Source organism: Galleria mellonella, unplaced genomic scaffold (genome assembly GCF_026898425.1).
Source record: "Galleria mellonella isolate WM207_F2 unplaced genomic scaffold, CSIRO_AGI_GalMel_v1 utg171, whole genome shotgun sequence".
Taxonomy (NCBI): Eukaryota; Metazoa; Arthropoda; class Insecta; order Lepidoptera; family Pyralidae; genus Galleria; species Galleria mellonella.
The window spans coordinates 2,514,805-2,542,617 of NW_026442014.1; the positions used below are offsets into that span (position 1 = coordinate 2,514,805).

The 27,813-nt window shown below is 35.1% G+C and overlaps 2 protein-coding genes across 3 annotated transcripts; both read right to left on the reverse strand.

Annotated features, from left to right (window-relative positions):
• Positions 1–16,344: 16,344 nt before the first annotated feature.
• Positions 16,345–21,267, reverse strand: LOC128200225 (uncharacterized). 2 transcript variants are annotated; one of them, XM_052892929.1, is made up of 3 exons: positions 20,904–21,267; positions 19,637–20,606; positions 16,345–17,833 (listed from the first exon to the last, which is right to left on the reverse strand). In XM_052892929.1, the coding sequence occupies exons 1-2, from the start codon at positions 21,046–21,048 to the stop codon at positions 19,651–19,653; spliced, it is 1,101 nt and encodes a 366-aa protein (XP_052748889.1). In that variant the 5' UTR covers positions 21,049–21,267; the 3' UTR covers positions 16,345–17,833; positions 19,637–19,650. The 2 variants fall into 2 exon arrangements, with proteins under 2 accessions (XP_052748889.1, XP_052748888.1); XM_052892928.1 differs by lacking the exon at positions 16,345–17,833 and having other exon boundaries at positions 19,633–20,606.
• On the reverse strand, positions 17,740–18,879 carry LOC128200238 (uncharacterized). Its single transcript, XM_052892967.1, has one exon. The coding sequence runs from the start codon at positions 18,877–18,879 to the stop codon at positions 17,740–17,742; it is 1,140 nt and encodes a 379-aa protein (XP_052748927.1).
• Positions 21,268–27,813: the final 6,546 nt, after the last annotated feature.

Consider the following 27,813-nt stretch of genomic DNA (forward strand, 5'->3'; position numbering starts at 1 on the left):
GCATGCGGCTCACCTAATGGTAAGTGACTACCGCCGCCCATGATCACCCACAATACCAACGGCATTACAGGTGTGCTGCCGGCCTTTTAAAAAGGAATATATGCTCTTTTCTTGAAGGTTATAATGTCGTATCGGTTGGAAAATACTGCTGCTGGAAGTTGATTCCAAAGAGAGGTTGTACCTGGAAGAAAGTGCATATGGGTGGTAGTCACTAACACACAATACACGTATAAAAAAAAAACAAAATAAATTGTAAAAAAAAAGAACATTACAGAACTAAAAACTTTTGGCGAAAGAAATTTCCATCTTTGTATTATCTGTAACTGTCTATCCATGCGAGTATAACTTAAAAAAAAAATGAAATATAAGTTGAAGTAATCTAATATAACGAGATGTGTTCCGGAAGAGCTGCGATATATTCGTTATAGGTACATTGTTTCTTTGGCGGTCGTTAGGTATCCCACGAGTTCAAATTCAATTTGTTCTCGAATATCAAACCACATTTTAGGGTTCTCTTCACGGGAAGTCGATTCCATAACAACATTTCAATGTGTTGAGATATTTACCAAAACATAGAGAGTTGTTCCATAAGTGAATATAATACAATTATAAGTATCCGTCTATATAAGCTCTTCAAAAATGTGTTTTTAATCATAAAAATATACACATATACAAATGTTAAACGACGAATAACTAAATATTTGAATTTAGAACGCAAAGTTATATGTTTTTATGTAAATTTTGCCTAATAAATAAATGACTTTCTTATTACACCATACGCACTGATATATATATATATATATCAAATGGTGCCTTCAATTCCCAGAGGGAGACTTTGTACAAAAGTCGATTGTTTGGGTGCCTCTGTCTCATTCGTGTTTCAACCGTGAAGCAGTTGTGTTTGAATGGCTGTGTTTCGGTTCGAAGGAATATGGCGTGAATTTACAGGGTACAGAGGACTATCACCTGAGTCCTCAGAAATGGCAACGCATGGGGGGTATCATGTGCGAAACGGTATAATCTGTTATGTCCATGGTACTGCTCGTGTCTATAGGCGACAATTACCACTTTCCATCAGGTGGGTCGTCAGCTTGTTTGCCATTCTATGTTGTATAAAAAAATCAAGATATTAAAATGAGACTAATACAGACATAAATCTTACCTATTTAAAAAAAAATAGGACTATTCTATAAAGAAAACTGTCTTCAATCAATGTCAAAATAAAGTATTTTGTTTTTATTTAAAAATTAAATTACTAAATGGTTTTAGATAAAATTTCTACAAGATCAATCTAAAAGTATGTACTGTCAAATACAAAAATAATATTCAAAATCAGTTTATAACTGACGGAGTTATGAGGTAACAAACATAACAAACACCACCTTATAGAGAACTTCTTTCTTTTTTTTGAAGTCGGTTAAAAAATATGGTCAGAGTCAGTGGTATAAACGCGTAACATAATCGCAAAAAAGCAGACATACTAGACCTCTAGATGTGCTTAAAAATATTGTTTTGACAGTTTATAGCAGTAATATATTTATTTTATACTATCGTCACGTAGCGTATTATTACTTATTTATTTATTCATTGGCAAAACCAACAGCATACAATATGCAGCGTAACTATTCCCAGTATTAAGGGGAATCTAAGGAAATGTCATTTATTAAAATTCCGTGAGTAATTTAGGTTATATGCCCAAATATTTGGACATTAATTATGTACACACACACACTCGAAAAACTATATTCTCCTTTCTTCGGTAGTCGGCTAAAATGCATGATTCCTTTAGGGTTGGCGAAGCACATAATTGAATAATGATATATTGATTAAAAGAGTCCTTCATTTAATGAACTTAATATTTTTCTTTTCCTGAATATTACTTTAATCTAGTGTATAAAATTCTCGTGTCTCGGTGTTTGTTACCAAACTCCTCCGAAACGGCTTTACCGATTTTTATAGAATTTTATGTGTATACCGAGTAGGCCTGAGAATCGGCCAACATCTATTTTTCATACCTCTCAATGATAAGGGTGACCCATTCATAATTAATTTTTTTATATTTTTTTAACAAAATTTTTATATTTTTAGCGTTTAAAAATACATACAACTTCAAATTTTTATCCTTTTACGATCAACCCCTGTTTTTTAATCGCAATTTTTATATTCCGCAATAGGGTTGCAATATGGCAATCGAATATAATAATTGTAGTAGGGTAAACTTTCATGTATAGTTCTCGAAATAATGTATATGGTAAAACAACGTTTGCCGAGTCAGCTAGTATTTTTATAACCTTAAACCCACGACTTCGTCTGAATGACTGATTGTCTTATTGATCAGGGTCATTATGTCATCATCATCAACATATCAGTTGTTAACTGTCCATTGCTAAACATAGGCCTCCCCCATGAGGGGGTTTTGCTAGTAGTTGCCACGTTTGGCAGGTGGGTTGATAACCGCAGTTAGGCTTTGTGTGATGTTTTTAAGAGGGACTATTAAGTTCCCTTAGTATTAGTATAATTGGCAATAGTTTTTTATTTAGCAAACGATTTTAAAATGATTATTTATCTTATTTTGTATTTTTTTTTATATAATGATGGGTAAAATGAATAAATAGAATTGGTTCTTGTATGGATCGATCCCCCCCCCCCCCCCCCCTTGGGAGAAACATTAGTAGACACAAGTGGAACTGCCTCTTATATATTATTGTTATCATAGATTTATTTGTATTATTTTTAAATAACTAATTATTATTTTTTCATTTCAATCAAATAACATATATCAGGAAACATACTAAGTATCAAATAAATGTTTGTATGTACATTTTTTTTAATACATTTATTTTTTTTAACGATTTTCGATTGTGGCGTTATAGGTGTAATAAAAAAAAAAAAGAAAAAACTTAATAAATTACATTCTATTCACGTGAATGCATCTTATCCCGTTTTCTCTTCCAACTGGAACCGAGGTGAATTACCTTTATGAAAACATTAGATTATTTTTGTGAGTGGAACCCTCCGCAACGTCTTTCTAAGTGGTAGGAGCGCTGTTCACCATCCAAAACAGTGGTAAGTGTAGCGAGTCGCATCCGTCACGCCACGCGCGCCTCCCGTGACGATTTCGGCGATTCACACGATGAAGCCGAGGTACCTGCTTCACTTATAAGTACTTTTTTACTTTCTTATTAAAAAATTTCATAGGTATAGTCTTACAGATGTTAAAAACTATAGCATGGGATTCTTCAAAAAAGGGCTGAAGAGGTTTCTTCAGGATCAGCAATGCGCGTGTAAGTCTGGTATTGCAGGCGTTCATAGGCTACTGTAACCACTTATCATTAGGGACTAATGCCACATGTTCGTTGTAAAAAAATAAATGATTCCCATTACTTTATCCATGAATCAGTATTCAGAGTATCTTATGTATTAAGTAGGATATAATCTACTTTTACACGAAATTTTTGTTCAAATCCGTTCAGCAAACGATTGTATTTCATTTTTACTAAAGGATTTTGAAGGCCGGCAGCACAATGCAATGCCGCTGGTGTTGTGAGTGATCATGGGCGGTGGTAGTCACTTACTATCAGGTGAGCCGCATGCTCGTTTGTCCCGTGTTGTAAAAAAAAAATCAATAAAAGTTCAAAGAATATTGTTTTGGAGTTTTTGTGCATCAGAGGATTGTAAGAAAAGTTATTAAAACTGATCCAGAATTGACGAAATTATTGCTGTATCAAATTTTTTTTCTAAATATATAATATTATTTAGAACTAATTCTTTACTCGTTACTTCTGTAAATTTAGAATTAAGAAAACCAACGAAATAGACAGCTTACATATGCATTTATATATCAAGTTAAAACATACATCACATTTTAGTCCGGTCTCAAGGGACAAAACTGTGAAAACCATATTAAATTTGATGCAGTAATGTTTGCATAATATCGAAACATACAGACAGAGGGAGACTTTGTACAAAAGTCGATTGCTTGGGCACCTCTGTCCCATTCGTGTTTCAACCGTGAAGCAGTTGTGTTTGCATGGCTGTGTTTCGGTTTGAAGGGTGGGATATGGCGTGAATTTACTGAGTACAGAGGAATAACATCTGAGTCCTCAGGAATGGTAACGCATGGGGGGTATCATGGGCGAAACAGTATAGTTTGTTATGTCCATGGTACTGCTCATGTCTATAGGCGACGGTTACCACTTTCCATCAGGTGGGCCGTCAGCTTGTTTGCCATTCTAAGTTGCATAAAAAAAAAGATGAACAAAGTTTCTTAAAAGTAAAGTTATGGCATCTACTGGTCTCATTAAGACCTCTAATATTAATCGAAATATCTCTCATAGACATAGGTCATCTAGTTAAAATATTATTGTATTAGAAAGACCGTATAGTTACTTCTTTTTAAATCGTTTAAAAAATAAAATGCGGTAATCATTTTTAGTAGACAATGGAATAACTTTTATGAACCCTACTATCACACGATAATAACACGCCATGATGCTTCGCTAGGAATGTAAATTAACCTTTCGAGGTAAACGTATTCATAATAGACCGTGGATAGGTGTATAGGAAGTGTGAAAATACACATATCTTTAAAATTGTTTTCAATCGATCGTAGTGTAGGAGGGGGGGGGGGGAAGGGACTGTTAGTAATGGAGACTGAGAATCCTATTGCTAGCAATATACCCAACCAGTCGACCTCCTCGCGGTTCCCCCTGGAAACTATCATGGTTAATTCCTGATGAATTCATCATGATAGGCTAACTGGCCTGTTTTCGTTCTCATCTATCACCCTTCTCTGGTGCTTTGCCAGCGTATCCCGTTAGCGCAGGCGGGGTTACCATACTATTTTCACCCAACAAAAAAAAAAAAAGAGTAGGAGGTTCTCATTTGAATGTGTATTTTTGCGTTACTCTTTTATATTTGTGTAGTTTGTTCTCGTATCGTATTTGATTATTTCCATTCGATTTCAAAAAAGGAACAAGTTCTTAATTCGGTTAAATTTTTTTTTGTGTTTGTTACTTCATAACTCGGTCAGTTATGAACCGACTTGATTTTTTTTAGAGCTGAAAAAATATAAATAAATTATGCAACACATGGAGGATATAATGGGCGAAACAGTATACTCTGTTATGTCCATGGTACTGCTCATATCTATAAGCGACGATTACCACTTTCCATCAGGTGGGCCGTTAGCGTATTTGCCATTCCAAGTTGCATAAAAAATGTCTTTTGCTTGCAGAAGTTAGCTGTAGGACATTAAGCTACTACGAGTAGTATTTAATTAATTTTTGTTTTTTTTTTCATTCAAAAATTCAAAACAAAACAATACTAATGAACTTTGTGTACTTCGCTCTTGACAAAATTTGTATAAGATCAACAAGCGCACGGGACAGAACGAGCAAACTCGGTTAAAAATATACACATCAAAATCGGTTCTAAGTTAGTGAATACCGCGTAACATGCGTACAAATAAGTCGACGTGATAGTCACAAAAAAACCCGAATGTATAATCACTTTTTAACAGTTTATGACCACCATATATATTTTATAGGTACTATGGTACTGTTCGTGGTCGATGCAAATATCAGAGCTTGACTTGAAGTGATTTCATGTATAGTTGTAGTCTAAGATTTTATAGATAGTGTATAAGTATATATAAGATATATACTTATACACTATGTATGTATGTATAAGATAGTGTTCAACATTTTAAATATAGTGTGTAAATTTACTAACATTAGTTTTAAGAATATTGTTACTAATAAATATTTAATGGACTAAAAAAGTCCGAAAACAAAATAAAAAATAATTATTATTATAAGTCCCGATATTATATTTAAAATACATATGTGTAAACGACGAGAAGGTTGACTTGACAGAATATACTTTCAAATTGGCCTCATAGAAATTTTATGAAAAATCCCATGTCTCCATAGAAATGCTTCGAGAAAAACGGGTCAACTTTTTCATACAATTTTGCTTGATAAATAGTTGTGAGTAATTCCTTTATAACTTCAATATTTATTTTGTATTATAAATTTTGCATCTTTTTATTACGTGTATACTCATTTTATTAATTAAATAATAAGTTAAGATACATTTTATACGTAAGTATATAGAATACTGATAAAAAAACGAGTCGGCTAATTTGACAATTACCTTACAAAAATTTTACCCGTTTTTGAGGCTCGATGCTCTATCTATACAATGTAAGGTTGTAATTTAGTACTATATACCAGATTCTGTAGAATGTATGAGATGAATTATGTAAGAAAATCCATCAAGTGGACTAGTGGAAAACTATAGCTAAGCTTTTTTTTAAAAGACGATGCTAGAATCGTACCGCTCACGCTTTCGATACACAGTGAGAGATGCTAGGTGAGGATGAAAGCAGGTCAGTTACCCCATGAATTCCGCAAAAAATTAACCACAATGGTTTCCAGAGGGGATCGCGTGGAGGTCGAACTGATATAGCCCGTATTAGAACTGATATAGCAATGGGGTTGTTAGTCCCTGAAATAGAAATTAGGTAGGTAGGTATAATATTTTTGCCGTGTGGTTTCGGAATAGAATTTTCTATCCCTTCCTTTTCCGTGGGTAACATAAGAGGCTACTAAGGGAACTTAATGTTCTAGGAGCAATGTCCCTTTTTAAACACCAAAAGCCTAACTGTGGTTGCTAACTCGCCTGCCAAGCGTGGTAATAGCGGACTGTTAAAAACTGATTTGGTTATTATAATAGTGTTTTTGTAATCTAATTATAGCGTGTTATATATAGGCATAGTAATGTCTCGTTCTTGCCTTCCGAGTAAAAACATTAAAAATTATGCAAGACGGTCAATAGTAATTTTTACGACAGTGCCTCTACTCGGAATAGTTTGGGAGTTAATCGGCGCTTTTGTGTAACGGCCGCGGTGGCCTTGTGCGGCCGTGACTCTACGCCGGCCGCCGCATTTCACAGCCGCAGACTGCCTACGCGACTAGGGTTATCATCACATCGTCATAGTCGTAGAATACTGACGGATCTTTGTATGTCATATTCGTCAGATCCGTCAGTATTCTACGACTATGACGATATATCTAGATAGTGTCTAACTGACAAAACCGCAGAATATTTAAAAAAAGAATGTTCGAAATTCGAAACGAAACGATTCAAATGAAATGGAACGAATATTCGAAAGATGATTTTCCTTATTAAAGACTAGCTGTTGCCCGCGACTTCGTTCGCGTTTCCGTCGTTTTTCGTAAAATAAGTAGCCTATGTCCTTCCTCACGGTTCAGTGGTTTTGATGTTTTCCTTTCACTGTTCTGCTCCTTTGATCGTAGCGTGATGAAAAGTATATTATAACCTGCCCAGGAGTAAGAAGACTAATTGTACCAAGTTTCGTTAAAATCCGTCAATTAGTTTTTGTTTCTATAACGAATATACAGACAGATAGACAGACACAAAAATTTTATTGATTGCATTTTTAGCATCAGTATCAATCACTAATCACCGCCTGATAGTTATTTTGGAAATATATTTCATGTACAGAATTGACCTCTCTACAGATTTATTATAAGTATTTATTATAGATTTGTAATTTTATAGTTTTAGCTTATCCGTTAAACTTCATAGGCCAAAGGACAACTGGGGTATTAAAAGAGCCACTTAAGTTGAATCATATCGATTAATTTTGTATAATCCGCCGATGAAACACTATATAGTGTATCAATATTATGTCTTCAATGCTAGATGTTAATTCAATTCGACGGATTGGATAGATAAATTGGATTATACAAAATACTGCTTTTTAACCTTCCTGGTTGACAGCAGAGGGCCTACTATGAAATGTTTTCCGAAATTTCGGAGCCGAACGAAACACAAATTTGATGTTAAAATTACATAATACTTACCACTTAAAAACATTAAAAATATTAAAATAATATTCTTTTGGACTTTTTGGTAGGATTTATGACAAACAAAATGTTAAGCTCCATTTACTGGGCTAATTTATGTACGAATAAAAACGCGAAATTGAGTCCGAAACTACGGAATTTCATTTCATGGTTGGCCCCCTGATATTTCTGCTGCGAATAGAATAAAGTTGAAGTCCATGTTGACTTTTGTATAAAATAAGTTCTGCACGTTATCCTACTGGCGGATACAGGCGATTTTCATGGTTGTAGTATACATAATAAGAACGGATTTGCCTTTTTTTTTATACAATTCAGAATGGCAAACAGGCTGATGGCCGACCTGATGGAAAGTCGTAACCGTCGCCTATAGACATTAGCAGTACCATAGACATAACAGAGTATACTGTTTCGACCATGATACCCTCCATGCGTTGCCATTCCTGAGGACTCAGGTGTTATCATGTGTTGTCAGGTTTAAACCGAAACACAGCCATGCAAATACAACTGCTTCACGGTTGAAACACGAATGGGACAGAGGTACCCAAGCAATCGACTTTTGTACAAAGTCTCCCTCTGGTAAATAATACCAAATAAATTTCTTTTGTTTATTGGATATTTAATATGGCAACCCTACGCTTGAATAAGTATAAGGTCAATGATTCAGACGTTTAATGTGAAGTAGACGAAAAAAGCAAATGTGTGGGACAGCAAAAAGTGCAATAGAACTAGAAGGTATTTTATTATAAATATACTCATGTTTGTAACAATGTGACAAGCACCTGTAATATTGATATACAAAACAATGTTTTTGCTCTAGCACTGGATCCATTCTATGCCGGGACCGTGTGGTCCCGGCATAGAATGGATTCAGTGCTAGAATGGATTACGCCTTCCTTTGTCGCGGGTGTCGTAGTAGTGGGAGGCGAGTAAGGGAACTTCGGGATTCAGGTATGGGCAGCAGCGTTCCTTTCAAATATCAAAGCCTAACTGCGATTGCTGATCTGCTTTCCAAGTATGGAAACAATTAGCATAACCTCCTAATCTATGGGGGAGGACTATGTTTTTTTTAATACCACTGTGTTGGCAAACAAGCATACGGCCCACCTGATGGTAAGTGGTTACCGTAGCCTATGAACACCTGCAATACCAGAGGTCTTACGCGCGCGTTGCAGACCCTGAAGAAACCTCTTTACCCCCCTTTTGAAGACTCCATGCTGTAGTCTCTTGGGTAAACCTCGGCATGGAGCTCATGTCCAGCCTGTACTATCGGTATACGCTAGCGGAGCACTAGTGAGAGATTATACGTAAGAATGATAAGGCAGGGCAGTTAGATCATCGTGATGAATACAACAGGAATCCAGCACGATAGTTTCCAGGGGAGACCACGTGAAGGTTGTCCTCACAGGGTATATTGCTAGCAATGAGACTGGTAATCCGCATTACTAATAATCCCCTCCCCCCCCTTCCCCGACTGAGGTGGTAAGACCCATTACTAATAATCCCTTTTCCTCCAAGCCTTCCATGTTACTAACTTGACAGCTGGATGAACTGTATTATTACGCAAGGCTCAAAATTAATTTCGTTGTTTTCCGACCCACATTTTTTTAGGAGAAATATTCAATTTCACGGGCAGAACACTCGCTTAAAAGGACGCTAATGATTACGTTTTCACCTTGTATAATTTTTCATAAATTTTGGCCACCAGTTTTATAACAAATGCAAACGTAGGAAAATAAACCTTATTACGATGCGATACGAGTTTTTCAAACTTACACACATTTCAAAGCTTATGTCAGAGATAGAATAACAGTCTACACACAATTAAGACTTAAAATTAAAAAAACCAAGACATATCTCTTTAAATATAATAACAATAATAACAAGTTCCTCATAATCAAACCAATCACCTGACGTTTAAGCTAGAGTACCCTGTTTTATAAGGAATCAGGCATAGAATATCTGGTGACAGTTCAGTTCCGTGTATTTTTTTTTATTGGTGATAATGAAATAGTAACCCCACCCGAACTATCGGTAAACGCTGATAGGGCACCAGTGAAGGATGATAGACGAGGATGAAACAGGTCAGTCACGTCAGAAACGATGGTTTCCAGGGGGAACCACGCGGAGGTCGACCTGATATATGATATATTGCTAGCAATGGGGCTGTCAAACTCCATTGCTAACAATCCCTTCCCCCCTAGTTCCGCGTATTTGCAGCATAGAATAGGCACCACTTCCTTTCCTAAGGGACTAAGGGTACGAAATGCTCGAGGAATAGACAGCAGCGTACCTCTTAAAACATCACCAAAAGCCTAACTTCGATCGACGCCATTATGATATTCACGTGGCATAGCTTCCTGAAACCAGGTGCATCCTGAGCGTATACCACCTACGCTAAATCTGCAGTCAAGGTGAGTCCGTACCATTTTATGACTTATAAAATTCTTTGACGAGACCTAGAACCCGGACCCAGCATAGTTCTCATATTTCTACTTTCGTTTCTACGTGCGCTAACATAATTCCTATTTAAATCTGCCATTTCCTTTAACAATGTGGCATACAAATAAATTTAAATAAATATAAAACTTTCTAATTAGATATTAGAACACATTTCGATACTGTACAGTTATACCAAACGGAACACCGTTACCGCAGTAGTGTTTACTACGTAATAATAGTAATTGTAGCGTGAAATTCAGTGAAATTGCCGGGTCAGGCGAACTAGCGAATAGAGGCGTCCATGCAAACTGTAATGGGAAATGACAGCCGTTGGCAAAACGCCTCATGCGTATGATACGCCACAACCACAAAGCAGGAGTGAAGGAGGCCGCAATAAACGCGTATAAATAAAATTTAAACGGCTTACCGATAGCTGTGAGTGTTGACATAAAAGTAAACGTTAAAGTTTTAATAATGTCAAGTTATAAAAATATTGCGTGACCCGGATTGAAAGTAGCCCAATATTCCTCTTCAATCAAAATGCTATACAAAACTTAAGAATGAATAAGAGCCGTTAAGAAGTAATACAATAAATCAGGATCGTTCTTAGTTTAACTAATAAAAAAAAACATCTTGTCGTGTTCCTTTACCGAAGTATATTGCGGTAAAAAGAAAGCAATTTTATTAATGTTATTGTATCCCTCTTAGATTGTGGAATCACATATATTATTTATAGCTTTTATATCATTATATTGCAGGGAGTCGGTGGTTGCAGGTGGCTCAGGACTATTCCTTGTGGTAGTCTGTTGGGAAGGCCTATGTTCAGTAGTGAACAGATAATGGCTGGGATGATGATGATGATGATATTATTATATTGCAAATCCAAAATTGATACATTTTTCTATAGTTTTCTTTTAGTTTTTGGTTTGGGCATTTAGAGAGGATGGATGAAAGAAGAATTATAAAAGAGATTTATCGAGTAAGAATTAATGGAGATGTCAATAGGGGCCATTTTAGATGGACGTATGTCGACCGAAGAAGGGCCAAATTAAATGTACCCGTAACCGGTGAGCGTGTATGAAAATATTGATGAATGTGGAAGAACCGAAAGAGGTTTGTTTAAATCGAAGCCTTTGGCGTTCCATTATTTCTGCCTACCCGGGTGACAGGCGTGACAGATATATATGTATGTATGTAGTTTTCTTTTAGCTCCCCTTCACGGCCCTATTACTCTAAGTTCCTTCTTATAATATACGTATATTTCCAATTTCCACTCCCGGTTTCCTTTGTCACTAACATAGACTTTGTCATATTCCTTGTACCTCGGTACACCTCTTGAACTTTGAGTACTGAAATTAATAAAGGAACACATAGACGAAGAAACAAATAGAGTTTAATATCCTATTAATAATATAAATTATCCCAGTAGATTTGAATGGATATAACAATATATAAATAAATATATTATTCAGGAAAAAAAACAAAAAAAAAACCAGCTAGACCTTTAATAGCAAAACTAAAATAGCAAAAAATTGTCGTATAAAAATTTACGAGAACATAAAGTTTAAGGAAAAAAAGAATTACCCCAGTAAGGTAATATAAATAATATTAATTAACAATTGGTATTCTATGTTTCCATCTTACGATATTCTCGGAATACAGTTTTGAATTTAGAAGCCCTTATAGAAACCAATACGGAATGGATACGTCATCTATGAACACATCTATATGGTCGTCGACCGCCATTGTGGTAGGATTCGGCACGAAAAACGATTCGTGTCGCTCGCCGTCCAATCTCCACCGTCAAAACATAATAATCCGACCAAATTTGCTTGCACTCCCCCGTCCCTCCTCCTACAGGGCACGAGTATGTGAATGAGGATATTAAAGCAACTTTCAGGGATCAAGAGTAATTGGACGCTGTGAATAGTATACTAAATTGTCACGTATAACGGTCATTTTAGGGATCTGTAGCAATTGGAAACCCTTGTAGCGAACGCGTGATCACTTTATCAGGTTGTCTGTCTATTTGAGAGGTTGTATTATAGTAAAAATGTATATATGTTTATAAATAAGAAAGGAATGTTGCTGCTAGGTACAAGGATCACATTTTAACAGTTGCACTGTTATAAAATGTGATAATTAAGGTTTTTAGGGGAGAAATGATTTCTTATCGCAATATATAAATATAAAATAAAATAACAATAATAAACTCTTTAAAAAAAACAATCTCCTGCAGACAACCCGGTATAAATAGTAAATAAGTACAGACAGAAAGGTAGATGGCGCAAGTCGGTTACAGTAAATACAAAACAAGTAACCTAATAAAATGCATATCATTCTAAATATCATGTATATAAAAATAAGAATGAATTACATAAATATACATATATATACACACATATATATATAATATATTGTTCATATATCAATTCATAATGTTGTCTCATTAAAATAAAAAGTATATTTTCAGAAAAAAGAAAACTAATCAAATGCTGCTAAGACGGCACAGTTAATGAAATAAAAAACTAAATGAAATGTATGGAGAGGGAGACTTTGTACAAAAGTCGATTGCTTGGGTACCTCTGTCCCGTTCGTATTTCAACCGTGAAGCAGTTGTGTTTGCATGGCTGTGTTTCGGTTTGAAGGGTGGGATATGGCGTGAATTTACTGGGTACAGAGGAATAACACCTGAGTCCTCGGGAATGGCAACGCATGGGGGGTATCATGGGCGAAATAGTATACTCTGTTATGTCCATGGTACTGCTTATGTCTATAGGCGATGGTTACCACTTTACATTAGGTGGGCCGTCAGCTTGTTTGCCATTCTAAGTTGTATAAAAAGAAAAATGTATGAATGAGTAGAGACTATATGACGTATGCATCCAATTGCCTCTGTATTTGATTCCAATCACATACATATTTGCTTTATTAATATTCATAATCATGATGTGTTTGTCGTGTTAAGCTTGTAGTATGTGTCTTCGAATAAATTATATGTAATTTCATCGTCAACTCAAACCTATTGGCATTTCACTGGACATTAATCCTTCCCCATAAGAATCTAATCAGAATCATATCAGAATTTAACTGTCCACTGCTGAATATAAGCCCCCTTGGGGATTTTGCCAGTAGTTGCCACGCTTGGCAGGCGGATTGGCAACCGCAGGTAGGCTTTGAAGATGTTTTAAGAGGAACGCTGCTGCCTATCTTTCGCTCTACTTTAGCCGCCTCTTATGACATTTACGGGGAAGAAAGGGGTGGGGTATGCCGGGAACATACAATAAGATAAGAGGTAGATATTAGCTTATTATTATCATACTGGCCAGATGGTTTGGTGTAGAGCTTTATTTGGAATTTTATTTCTCTTAAATTGGTATACAAGTATTTATATAAAAGTACCTATCTATCTATCCTATTTAAGAGCTGCGCTCTTGTCGGTGGAGTTCTTGCTGCTCACTACGATTTTCAGCGAGTCTCTTCACCTCTTGATACGACACGACACCAACTCCTTCCTTGATCTGCCTGATGTAACTGTGTCTCGGTCTCCCTCTACCCCTCCTTCCTTCTATCTTACCTTCTATTATAATGTTCATAAGTTCGTCGTGTCGTGTCAAGTGTCCCAACATTTTTATAAAATACCAATTTAGAAGAAATAAAACGCACGATTTTCTCCAGTTGTCTAGAAAAGGCCATGAGAAGGTGACGCATTATGTTTTTACTCTGTCACTGCATGAATATTTTACAATTAATTATTACTTAGTATATGTATACTTGTTTAAGCTACTTGTACCATATTAACGTAGTTGCATATTGTTAAGATAAACTGCTTGTAAATTATAAGCAGAGAGCTAGACAAGAAAAAAGTTAGAGTACGCACATATGATTTATTTAACTGAATTGCAAGTATTTTAAATAAATAAAAAATATTTTAGGTATTTGTATTTAATGTGTGCCATTTTTTTTTTTGTATTTAGTTGAAATCATTGCAAAGATAATAAATTACGTCATATTTTATGACCATATTTAAAATATTTGAAAACTTTATGACAGTTTTTACAAACTAATCGTGGATGGTAAATACCATCAATACAAACATTTATGTAAAAAATAATGGTAGCACTACTAATGCTTGGAGAAATATGAATAGGTCGAGTATTAGATATGTTCACCACAACGATAGTACTCGACTAATATTTGCGATTCCCTCATTTGGAATTTAATTCTATTAGGTAGGTTATTACTTCTTTGCTATCAGTATTCTAAATATAAAATTTTGAAAATGTTACTTAGTCGTGCTGAAACACTTGAACTAAATTTGATTGATTGATGTGTATTTGATTTAAATGAAACTTGATGTGTATCAAGTTCGGATCACAAGTATGATTCTTTTACTTATTGTGTTATTAATTAATATTTTAATATGCTAATCAAGGATTTATGTCGCAGGCTCTTCGACTACAAAGGGTAGATAGCGTGTTTGCTTCCCATGAACAGCTTAGAGAGTTCGATTATTTAGAAGCCATATTGCGCATTTACAAGCGCATTCCTGTTTAAATAGTGGTAGATAAAGTTTGCGTAAGGCTATGTTAATTAATTGTTTCCTTTTGTGCCTTTTTGGTTTCTGCAACCGGTATTTATAGTGTTGAAACTTGTTGTAATGTACTGGTAAGTAATTTGTTTAAGGTAGTTTTATTAAATTTAAAATTGTGAATGTATTTTAAGAGTTTATTTATTTATTGAACTCTTTATTGCACTATAAACAAAAATATGCAATGACAATTGAATAATTTAAGTGAAATACAGTAACATAAATACAGATTGAAATATATAGATAAAGGTAGGTTTAGTTATATATATATATATATATATATATATATATATATATATATATATATATATATATATAACTAAATATAGCAAACTTTTTTCATATTACTTTAACTATTTAACATTTATAATATTAATTAAGATTCATGGTACTCAACGAATGGATAAAAATTAAATGCAATTATGTTCTTTTTTTAAATTAATTATGTTTTTTTTTTAATTAACTTTGTGTTCGAAAAACCAACCAGTAAATTTTGATAAAAACTTCGAATATACGAGACTAACATCGGAGCAAACCTTATGGGATATAAAAAAAAAGACGTGACGCAAAAAATACTGGTGAAATAAGTACTACCGCCATTTTGAGATCGTTTATAAATGGGGAGAATTATGTCAAAATTATTGAAGTTAATTTATAAAAGTGTGGTATTGCGTGCGCATCGTCCATTAACAGAAGGTTTCAATTATTTTGCAGTTAAAAAATAAGACTCCATCTAGAAGTCTCCATCCATTTATTTTCTTTTTCTGTCCTTTAGTTTTGAAAAATGTAAAAAAATAAGTAAATGCCCCGAGCCTGGTATTTATTTAATAATTACATTCATTCAATTCAATTCAATTCAATTTATTCAATAACAATATTGCATTGTGTTCAATATGATAAGATTTTAAGACTGTACAAGTGCAAAATCACAAAAAAACAATTTTACATATTAACAATGTCACACACAAATAAGGTAATAATAATTAGTCTAAATTAATATGAATAACAATATCGACATCTTTGGTTATTCTTTAGTGCAGTTTACTAGGCTTATTAATAATATGGATTGGTAATTCCGTCTTCTCTAATTGTATAACTTTTTTTTTATACAACTTAGAATGGCAAACAAGCTGACGGCCCATCTGATGGAAAGTGGTAACCGTCGCCTATAGACATGAGCAGTACCATGGACATAACAGAGTATACTGTTTCGCCCATGATACCTCCCATGTGTTGCCATTCCTGAGGACTCAGGTGTTATTCCTCTGTACCCAGTAAATTCACGCCATATCCCGCCCTTCAAACCGAAACACAGCCATGCAAACACAATTGCTTCACGGTTGAAACACGAATAGGACAGAGATTACACGTTTATTTATGTATAAATTTTTAAATGATCAAACGAACTTACCTAAAGTGAAGTTCGATCAAAATTATCTTGACTTCGTTGAAGAGATTTATCTTTGACCATGTAGTAGCCTCGCTACGCTGCAACCCTTCGCACAAGCATTCAGAGGGTAGGAATAAAAACATAATAATGACATTGCTGTCACTCTCCTATGCCGACACATTCCGACCCAGCCTCATTCTATTTAGAGCATAAGGTAGTAACTGCTAGCAACATTGATATTAATTTGGGTTTTATAAGCAGAGGTGGGAGGGACCTTAAATCTCTTCAACGAAGTCAAGATAATTTTGATCGAACTTCACTTTAGGTAAGTTCGTTTGATCATTTAATTATCTTGACTTCGTTTCCGAGATTTATCTTTGACCATGTAGATGTTCAGAGGTTTTTATCAATGTTGCAAAAGAATTAAATAAATTAAAAATAAATAAAAAGTAAAAAACAAAATTTAATCAGTGTGTACATTTCTTTATTATATCCTAAATAAACTGAAAACATGGTTATTATTATCTAATTAATCAATAAGTTAGAAGTGGTATCAATAATTGGCCTATTATAGAAATTGGCAAATACTGCTGATTGGTCAGACCAACCAGCAACCTTACGAATGACATCGACACTTAGGCCTGCACGTGAAGCGGCAGAGGTAGAAGCGTGCCTTGTACTGTGGGCACCAAATATGGAAGTATCAATGCCACTCTCTTGAAGAGTTAGTTTTATCCAACGCCCTAACGTCTGAGATGAGACGGCTTTATATGGTTTCCTACTAGTTAAAATTAAATGGTCCACATCATTAGGTCTTACAAAAGAAGTTGATGCTACATAAAACTTAAGTGTGGCAGCTGGGCAAATACTAGGTCTAGAATTAAAAAACGGTAGATTCAATACCGGTTGGCGACGACCAATACCTGAAGTTTTAATTAAATCTGATATAGCTATAACTATGCGGTCATTGTAATAAGTAATGTTTGAAATTTTTATCAATGACAATGTTTGCGTTCTTTGCCCAGTTGCCAAAGCTAACAGCATCACTAGTTTTTTGCTTAACATTTCTAAATTAATCGAATCGTTTGAGAGATTGGCCAAATGATTAAGTACAATGTTAGTATCCCACGTAACAATATAACGGGGGAAAACGGGTTTCAATTTGAAAATACCCTTGAAAAAACGTTTTATCTTTTCATTATGACCAATATTATTACTAGAAATTAAGGAAATAGCAGATCTATGATTATTTAAGGTTCCGTAGAATGACCCTGATTGGAAACATTCTGTCAAAAAAATTAGCAGGGAACTGAGATTAACTTCATAAAAATCACAATGATTCTGATTACAATATTCCCACCATTTTCTTAGACTGGAATTATACTGCGATATAGTATTCCGAGACAAGGAAGAGATCATAACATCTACAGCTGCTTTTGGTACTCCCTGCTTGGAAAATCCTTCCCGGATAACACGCTCGCTACCAAGAAAAGTTGACCATGTAGCGGGTGAACTGAACTGAAAGTAGAGATAAGGAGATATTTATTAGGTCTAAAAGTTACAGGTTTCGTTACAGATAATGATTTATAAAGGGGGTACCAAGGCTGTGATGGCCATTGTGGTACAACCACTATGCCTGTAGCTCTATCATGTATAATTTTGTTTAGTACCTTTAATATTATAGCGAAAGGAGGAAATGCATAGAAGAAATAAGTAGACCAGTCCAAAGTAAAAGCGTCAATATTATAAGCATCGGGATCTCTTTTCCACGATATGTACTTAGGGCATTTAGTATTAACACGAGATGCAAAAAGGTCTATATCTGGTTTACCAAATGTATATACTATTTCTGAAAATGCATACGACGCTAATTCCCATTCAGTATCAATATTTAGGTTCCTCGATTCTCTATCGGCTTCAGTATTTAATGTAGATTTAATATATGAAGCAAAAATGAATATTCTCCTTTCCTCGCACCATTTCCATATTATATTTGCAATATGATTTAAATGCGGGTATTGAACTCCGCCCATCCTATTAATGTACGAGATCGCTGTTGTATTGTCGACACGCAAAATAATATCACAATCTTTTTTTGTGTTAGCGAATGATTTCAGTCCGAGATAAACGGCTAGTAATTCTAAATAATTTATGTGGTTAGTACGCTCAATGCGAGACCACAAACCACCAGCCTTCTCATTGTGACAGGCGGCACCCCATCCTGTCAATGAAGCGTCAGTAAATAGTTCCATTTCATATTTATGTTGTCTAATACGATTACTAGCTATTAGAATATGATTTTTCCACCATATCAAATCATCGTGCAATTTATTTGGAATAGCCATAAAAGCATTGTAATTATCTGCATTACGCTGAAGTGCCATATATTTAGCTCTTTCTAGTGACTTCGTATGTAGCCATCCATAGGAAATGGCAGGGCATGCAGCAGTAAGGGAACCGAGAACTCGCGCAAATTCTCGAATGCGTATAGATTTAGTAGTGAGTAACATCTCTAAATTTTTGAGTATACTATTTCTTTTTCGATCGGGTAATTGCAAAGTCATCGACTTGGAATCGAGAACAAATCCTAGGAAAGTACACGAAGTACTTGTTTTCAAACTACTCTTTTTATAATTTATTACAAAACCTAAGCTTGTAAGGCATTCTTTAGTATTACTTATATTATTCAAACAAATCGCTTTCGAGTCTCCTAGTAAAAGTATATCATCCAAATAGCGTACTGATTTAAAACCACGAGCTCTTAAGTGAGTCATAACGGGCTGTAAAATTTTTGTAAATATGTAAGGCGCAGAACATAATCCAAACGGGAGTGCAGTGAATTCGTATTCCTTCAAAATAAAATCGTAAATATTTTTTATGGCTAGCATGGATTGGGACTAAAAAATAAGCATCCTGCAAATCAATATTGGCCATAAAAGACCCTTCAGTTATTAGTTTTGTCGCCGTCCTAATATCTTCCATCTTAAAATGTTCGACACGAACATATTTATTTAATTTTTTAAGGTTCAATATAAACCTCATGCTACCGTCACTCTTTGGCACTAAAAATATGTCAGATAAATATTGTCCCTTAACAGGATTGCATTTTTGTATGGCCCCTAATTTTATCAAATGTTGAATTTGTTTTTTAAGTGCAATTCGTTCATTAGAACAAAAAATACGTTTTGGATATTCACTTGGACTCTGTTCTGGTATAGTAATAAATGGAATTGAATATCCTTGAATAGAATTTAAAATAAAGTTATCGCTTGTAATTGAACGCCAAGCGTGTAAAAAATATTTCAAGCGACCTGCATATACCTGAGATTCTGTATTTAATTCCGCGACCGATCGGCTGCTGGTCGCGGCTTGTAGACTGGTTGGCGCCGCGCTGGCGGCGGCGGCGGTGGTTGCGGACGGCGACTGTGTGGCGCCGGTGCGGCGACTACACGTCGCCGATTCGCATATGAAGTTTTGTGCCCACCGGCTCGTTGTTGCGAGTTGGTTTGACTGGCGCACTGACGTGGTCGAGCCGATGGGCCCCTGAAGTTTAAACCAGAGCTGGAAGAAGAGGCTGTAGCTTGAATTAATTGACTAGTCTTCTTAATTCCTCGAGATTCCTTCACTACTTCAGATAAACTCTCTCCGAATAAGAAAGTATCTCTCTTCCGGTTTTTAAAAGTATCGGCCAAAGATTTGTCTACTAATGGAATGATGACTGACCGACGGGTGTCTGTTTCTGCGTAGTGGGAGTCTGCGATAAGTTTTCCCGTATCGCTCAATATGCGAATAACTTCGGATATAACAGGGTCTTTCTTTAAAAGAGCCGTCATGGCCTTTCCTAGGGCTGATAGTGCACGTCCGAGCTGATCTTGTTTACAAATCAAACGTTTATCGCGGAGACGGCAAGGCTCAGGAAGCATAGCATGGACCTCTGGGTTTAGAGTGGGTGCCTTTAAGAACGGTAAATTTTTAGGAAACAGATATTTCTTTATAAGTTCTTCTCTATTTTCCTTTCTTAAGCCCTCTATTAAAATTTTTTGGAACCTTGTTGCTATATCTTTATATATTTCATCACCATATTCAGTAATTTCCGATTCATTTTCTCCTAAGGCTTGTAATAATTCCGAGTCAATGCATTCTGCGACTTCCTCATTATTCTCAGTTACAGTTAAGGGTACTTCCTTAGGAGGAAGGTCTTGGTACGAGTCAAGATCCGAGAAAATTTCTTGCTGTTCGCTTGAAATATTACCCACATTAAACAATTCAGTTTCTCCAGGTACCGGATGTTCTGGAAACGAATGTTACGTATTAATCCTCAAATTCACTAGGATTTCTTTTAATTTAAATAACAAACACTTCTCCTTCACTAACAATGATATTAAGTAATATTCATTGTAATAATTTATTTATAATAAACTCAATAACGAATTTTTAGTCAAGGAAAAAATAAAATAAAACAATATGTGGGTAAGTTCGATCGTGCAAAATATGCCAACGATCATAATTGATCCCGAAGAATACAACGGGATTAAAAAAATTATATCTCGAAGAATTCAACGAGAAATAAATTTGTGATAATAATCACCTTCGATATGTACATCATCTTCATCGCTGGAGTAAACAATACGCTTAGTATTACGACACTGTGTTTTAAGAAGCTTCGCTTCATATTTCTTCATTTTTCTTGACCAACGTTCCTCTTTCGATTCTTCGCGTTTGCGTTTAGGCATTTTTTTTTTTTTTTTTTTAGTTTATATATTTATAAGCTTGTGCAGTCGGCGCGAGCGCACGGACAAGAATGAGGCTGGGTCGGAATGTGTCGGCATAGGAGAGTGACAGCAATGTCATTATTATGTTTTTATTCCTACCCTCTGAATGCTTGTGCGAAGGGTTGCAGCGTAGCGAGGCTACTACATGGTCAAAGATAAATCTCGGAAACGAAGTCAAGATAAATATTATTATTACCATCATTATTATTTCGGTCCCTTTATTCCCTGTGGATGTAGTAAGAAGCGACTAAGGACGGCGAAAGATGGGCAGCAGCGTCCCCCTTAAAACATTTCTGAAGCCTAACTGCGGTTGCCAATCCGCCTGCTAAGCATGGCAACTACTGGCTACACCTCCATGGGAGAGGCCTATGTCCAGCGGTGAACATATGGCTGTTATGATAGTGATGTATTAAAAATTTAAATAGTGATATGTGAAATAATTTTAGTATTTACTTTTTTTTTCAATAAACCACATTCTGTGAATATCTTAAACAAATATGTACATATATTTTTAAGCCGTTTTAAAAGTACAATTTAGAAATGTTTACGGAACCTTAGAACACAGGACTATAGGCAATAAATAAAATTGAAAAATGCTGGTTATTTTTGCACGATTGCATATAAAGATTCCGTTCCTTACACGGCGCATAGCCATAGAATATCAAGATGCCTTATCGAAGAAATGTGTACGCACCCTTAGCAATGTCACAGTTAAATTAATGTATCCAGTAGTTCAAGTAAAACAAAACAGAGTTTGTACGATGTGTACTAGACAATCTATAGGATTTACCACAATATTTATTTAATTAAGCTTAACTACAGTAACACCATTCACCACAAGAAGTTTTATAACAAAATAGTTGATTTAAAACTATATTACAACTGTCCACTGCAGAGTCTTCTGGTCATCTCTTTAAGGAGAGTTTTGCCAGTAGTTGCCACGCTTGGCAGGCGGGTTGGCAACCCTAGTTAGCATTTGGTGATGCTGCCCATTCCTCACAGTCACCTTTTACGACACTGAAGGGAAAGGAAGGGTTAGCTATTCTATGCTGGGATCACACAAGTATTAAAATTTATAATGAAACAAAATTATTTTAAAGCTGATGTTCTAAATTTAAATATTTGAATTAAAATCTAATATGTCCTACGAATTTGTAGTCTCGGTATTGGAATGTAATATTAAGAATTGAGTCTAAAATTCCGAGAAATTATGAAATTACCGGAATTTCAACGCATTATTGGCTGCGTTATAAAATTTATTACTGTCGATATTTTTTTATGCTCTCACATGTTGTGTTTGGACTACTGCTTAATTCTTGTGTACACAGAGAAATCAGAGTCGCGCCCTTCTGAGATAAGCCATTCGTTGTAATGTTACATTTGCATGCAAAGATTTATGACTCACAAACAATCCTTACTAATATCTATTATAAACGTGTAGGTAAGTTTGTTTGTTTTTCCTCGTGTCTTAACAGCTTATGCAGTTGTCGTTACATTTGGCATTCACATGTTATGGAGGAAGACATACTAGTTTTTATCGTGGTTATGCGAACGAAGACACGGACATATGTAGTCTATATACTAATATTATAAAGAGGAAAGAAAATATGATTGTTTGTTTATAATAGACAAGTTGAGAGTAAAACATTCTCTTTTTGGTTGACCGTATTCATAGACAATGTTGTCTCTGTGTTCTCTCAAGCTGGTGTGGTCACGTCATGCTATATTAAAAAAAATTGAATAAGTAACCAAAGTTTGTGGAAAATATTATAAAAACACTCTCTAAAAAATATGGTGAAAAATAGAAACATTATATGCTTTAGTAAAAAAAAATATCTTTTCAACTTTATTCATGTACTAGCGGTCGGTCCCGGCGTCGCACGGGTGGACATTTTTACATTTAAAAAAGTGGCCATTAAGGCTGCACATGCGACGGAAGCTTAAAAATGGAGTAACTTCTCCCGTTTTCCCAACATTACCCTTCACTGCTCTGCTCCTATTGATCGTAGCGTGATGAAAAGTATACTATAACCTAGCCAGGAGTATGAAGAATAATTGTACCAAGTTTCGTCAAAATCCGTCGAGTAGTTTTTGTTTCTATAACGAACACACAGACAGGTAGACAAAAATTTTACTGATTGCATTTTTAGCATCGGTATCGGTCACTAATCACCCCCTGATAGTTATTTTGGAAATATATTTCATGTACAGAATTGACCTTTCTACAGATTTATTATAAGTATTAGTACGCGTAAAAATAACTTTTAGGTGTACAATTAGTTAAAATTTAAATTAAATTACTGTATTATTTTATAGAAAAGAAAAAATTTCTCTACATATTTGTATGAAACAGTCATTATCTATCCGATATCTAATTAGCGGACTAGCAAGCAAACTATCAACATGTCCGTCCGTCCTTTCAGATCGCCCATTTAGACGTTTGTTAATTAAAGTTAGTTAACTAATGATCCAAACAGCCAATGTACACTGTAATCAAGATCTCTTTATAAGACCGGATACTTTGTTCTGTTTCAGGACCACAGGTTGTACGAGAGAAGTTTACACGTTCACGTTCACATTATTACGGACTTAATGACATTGATTAAAAAAAGAGAATATTTTTTTTTAAATAGATAGATAGATCGATAATTTGTTTGCATTACTTACTTACAGCACACAAATTACAACATACATATATAAAAACACACTTTAAATACAAATACCTAAAATATTTTTTATTTATTTAAAATACTTGCAATACAATCAAATAAATATATAAATCATATGTGCCTACTCTAACTTTTTTCTTGTCTAGCCCTCTGCTTATAATTTACAAGCAGGTTATCTACTAACAATATGCAACTACGGTAATATGGTACAAGTAGCTTAAATGAGTATACATATACTAAGTAATAATTAATTGTAAAGTATACATGCAGTGACAGAGTAAAAACATAGATAGATAGATAGATAATTTATTTGCATTACTTACAGCACACAAATTACAACATACATATACAAAATAAAAGCGAGATAACATAAATGATAAAAAAAAAATACATAAAGCTAAATACAATTTTCGTTTGTGAGCTATTGTAATAGCTATTCGAATGAAATTTTAGTATACGTATAAGTTATATTCTAGCTTAATACATAGAACACTTTATGTACTAGTTTACGCGGGTAGAGCCGCGGTATATAGCTAGTATTTAACTAATCCTCGTAGACAAGGATACTGCCAATAAGAAAAAATATATTTATCAAATATATCTAAATATAAACTGTTCTAATACTATTCAAAACATGTTAATACATATGTATAATCTAGCTTAATACATAGAATATTTTATGTACCAGTTTTCGCGGGTAGAGCCGCGGTATATAGCTAGTATTTAACTAATTCTCGTAGACAATTTCTGGTTTTTCCAAGAGACTACACCATGGGGTTCTTCAAAAGGGGAGTAAAGAGGTTTCTTCAGGGTCGGCAACGCACACGTAGTACCTCTGGTATTGCAGGTGTTCATAGGCTACGGTAACCACTTACCATCAGGTGGGCCGTATGCTTGTTTGCCACCTCAGTGGTATAAAAAAAAAGACAAGGATTCCGCTAACGAGAAAAATATGTTTATCAAATATATCTAAATATGAACCGTTTTGTTAATACAAAACATGTTAATACATATTATATATGCATCAGGAACTACGTTAGACGAAGGCTTACGTGTAGCAATTATGATACAATCTTCAACTATATAATTACAGAGCTAGGTATCACATTATCGACATGGGCTAGAGGTTTCCTACAATTTGTGTTCAAACTTCGCCATATTTTATAAGGCGCGTTATACAAAACACCTTGTAAATTATTAATAGGTTGAAAGACAATTGAAAATTATTAATAGAGAACATCATCATTATCATATCAGCCTTTAACTGTCCACTGCTGAACATAAGCCTCCCCTTTGGAGGGGGGGGGGGGTGCTAGTAGTTGCCGCACTTGGCAGGCGGATTGGCAACCGCAGATGAGATTGGCTTTGGAGATGTTTTAAAAGCACGCTGCTACCCATCCCTCCTCAAGTCCTCTCTTAGTCGCCACATACGACACCCATAGGAAAGTAAGGGGTGGCCTATTCTTATGCCAGGACCACATGGCATCATCATTATCGATTCAGCCGTTAACTGTCCAGTGTTGAAAATAGACCTCCCCCATAGACTGCCATAAAGAACGGTCATAAGCCACCAGCATCCACTGATTCCCTGCAATACATTTGCGGTCGTCACTCCATCTAGTGGGGGGGTCGCCCTACTGCGTTTGCTCATACAAGGCCGCCACTCTAGCATCCACTGATTTTTACCGACTTCTGACTAACCTAGCTGTAATAGTTGTTATTAAAACTAATTAATAAAGGCATGCAGATACAAATGTCAAATTTACCGTTTCAGATTTTAATCTTTTATTTATGTCACTTTTTACAGAAATATTTGAATTTAATTTATATCAAAATGTTTTATATCAATATCATCATTGAAAGGAAGCGGCTGAGTCTGTCATTTCCGTAATAAATGCAAATAAGCAATTTGGAATTTTAATTTGTACATCAAACTTTAAATTTATATTAACCGAAGGGAGATTGTATGAAACTCATCTGTATGGGTACTTTTGTTACATCTGTTTTTCTACCGTGAAGCAGTTGTTTGCATGGCTGTGTTTCGGTTTGAAGGTTGGAATATGGTAGTTAAATTACAGGGTACGGGCACATACCGTCATAGTCGCAGAATACTGATGGATCTGACAAAGATTATATATAAAGTCGTCATAGTCGTAGAATACTGACGGATTTGACAAAAATTACATATAAAGATCCGTCAGTATTCTACGACTATGACGATATTTCAATGTGCTCAGTTTTCTGACTGCTCAGCAGCTAAATATTGGTATTTTTAACGACAAATTAGATTGATTTTCTGAATGTTGTTTACAATTTTTATGTTTTGTAATATGAACCTAGGACCCACTATATGTTTTGGGAAACTGTAAGTGAAAGTGAGCAATTAATTTTTAAATAAATAAAATAAATAACACCATGGTTAAGGTGAATTATATGATATGATAATAGAGGAATGGTAACGCATGAAGGGTCCTATGGGTATCATAAGATTTTTTTTATCGTCATGGTACTATTCATGCTTCTAGATGTCTTAAGATACTCGTCATCAAGTGGGATATCAGCTGAAGTATCATGTAAAAAAATGTATTTATATTTTATAATATTAACTTAATTTTTTTTAATAGATGACAATGGTGACAGTTTAATAGATGACAGTGAGGGATGATAGGTGAGAATGAAAAGGCAGGTCAGTTAATGTCGTAATGAATGTACCTGGAATTCAACATGACCTCATGGGGTATATTGCTAGCAATGTGATTGGTAGTCCGCATTACTAACAACCCCCCCCCCCCCCGCCCCCGATACGTCTAAATTAAAACTATGACTCTTTCTGAATCACAACACAAACCTATTCAAATATCTAACAAATGAGTAATGATTTCGTAAAAATGACTGGGAAATTATTCAAAACCGGCTCCAGAAGGAAAAGACAGTGACTAAACTTGCTAATACAAAATTCAAATAAACGTTCGCCGTGCCAAACTGGCAAGACGCTGTGACCTTCTCACAGTGGTTGTTATAAACTAAACGTGCGGGGTCAACGACCCCAATGCAGATGCGTTGGTCGGTTCACATGTAGCTATACAACCTCCCACGTGAACCGACTTAGAATACAAGAGCGAGCGTCTGTTGCTATGGGGAATAGTTTTTGATCACAGGTTCGGTTCTAAAAATTTTTATATCATGTTACAGCACTAACTGTAGCCCATGGCTTTGCACTCGTGTGGTCGTGTCTTTCTTTTGACTTCTTCAAAAATCCTTTCTTACCGGATGCTCATTTTATAAACGTAGTTTTATGAATATAGTGGATTTGGCTGTTGATTGATAGTTAAGACAAATAACTTACTAGAGGGAGACATTGAACAAAATTGGATTGCTTGGGTACCTCTGTCCCATTCGTGTTTCAACCGTGAAGCAGTTGTGTTTGCATGGCTGTGTTTCGGTTTGAAGGGTGGGATATGGCGTGAATTTACTGGGTATAGAGGAATAACACCCGAGTCCTCAGGAATGGCAACGCATGGGGGGTATCATGGGCGAAACTGTATACTCTGTTATGTCCATGGTACTGCTCATGTCTATAGGCGACAGTTACCACTTTCCATCAGGTGGGCCGTCAGCTTGTTTGCCATTCTAAGTTGTATAAAAAAAAACTTAATGTTTTACAACTTCATGTCTTCTATCTCTTCTATTTCCCTCAATTTCTTCTCTCCTTATCTTCTCTTAGTTTTAAGAACATTATTAACTCTTTAACTAGAACAATTGTCAATTTAGGATCTCTTTAATTTACTCGAGTTTTTTGTCATTTATTCAATACTGAATTAAGTGTTCACATCATTAGAAATGTTTAGTTAAAGTTGCACTATTCATATCCATGTGTGGACTATAAAAAATGCATTATAAAAATATAATTTAGTGTACAAAAAAAGTTGTTGGACTATAAAAAATATAATATTTCGTATTGAGACGCAATTAACTGTGTTAATATAATGCGAAAATTTAAAATTAATTGTTTAATTATGAAAATAAAATTACGATTATTGAAAAGAGATTTGCCAAG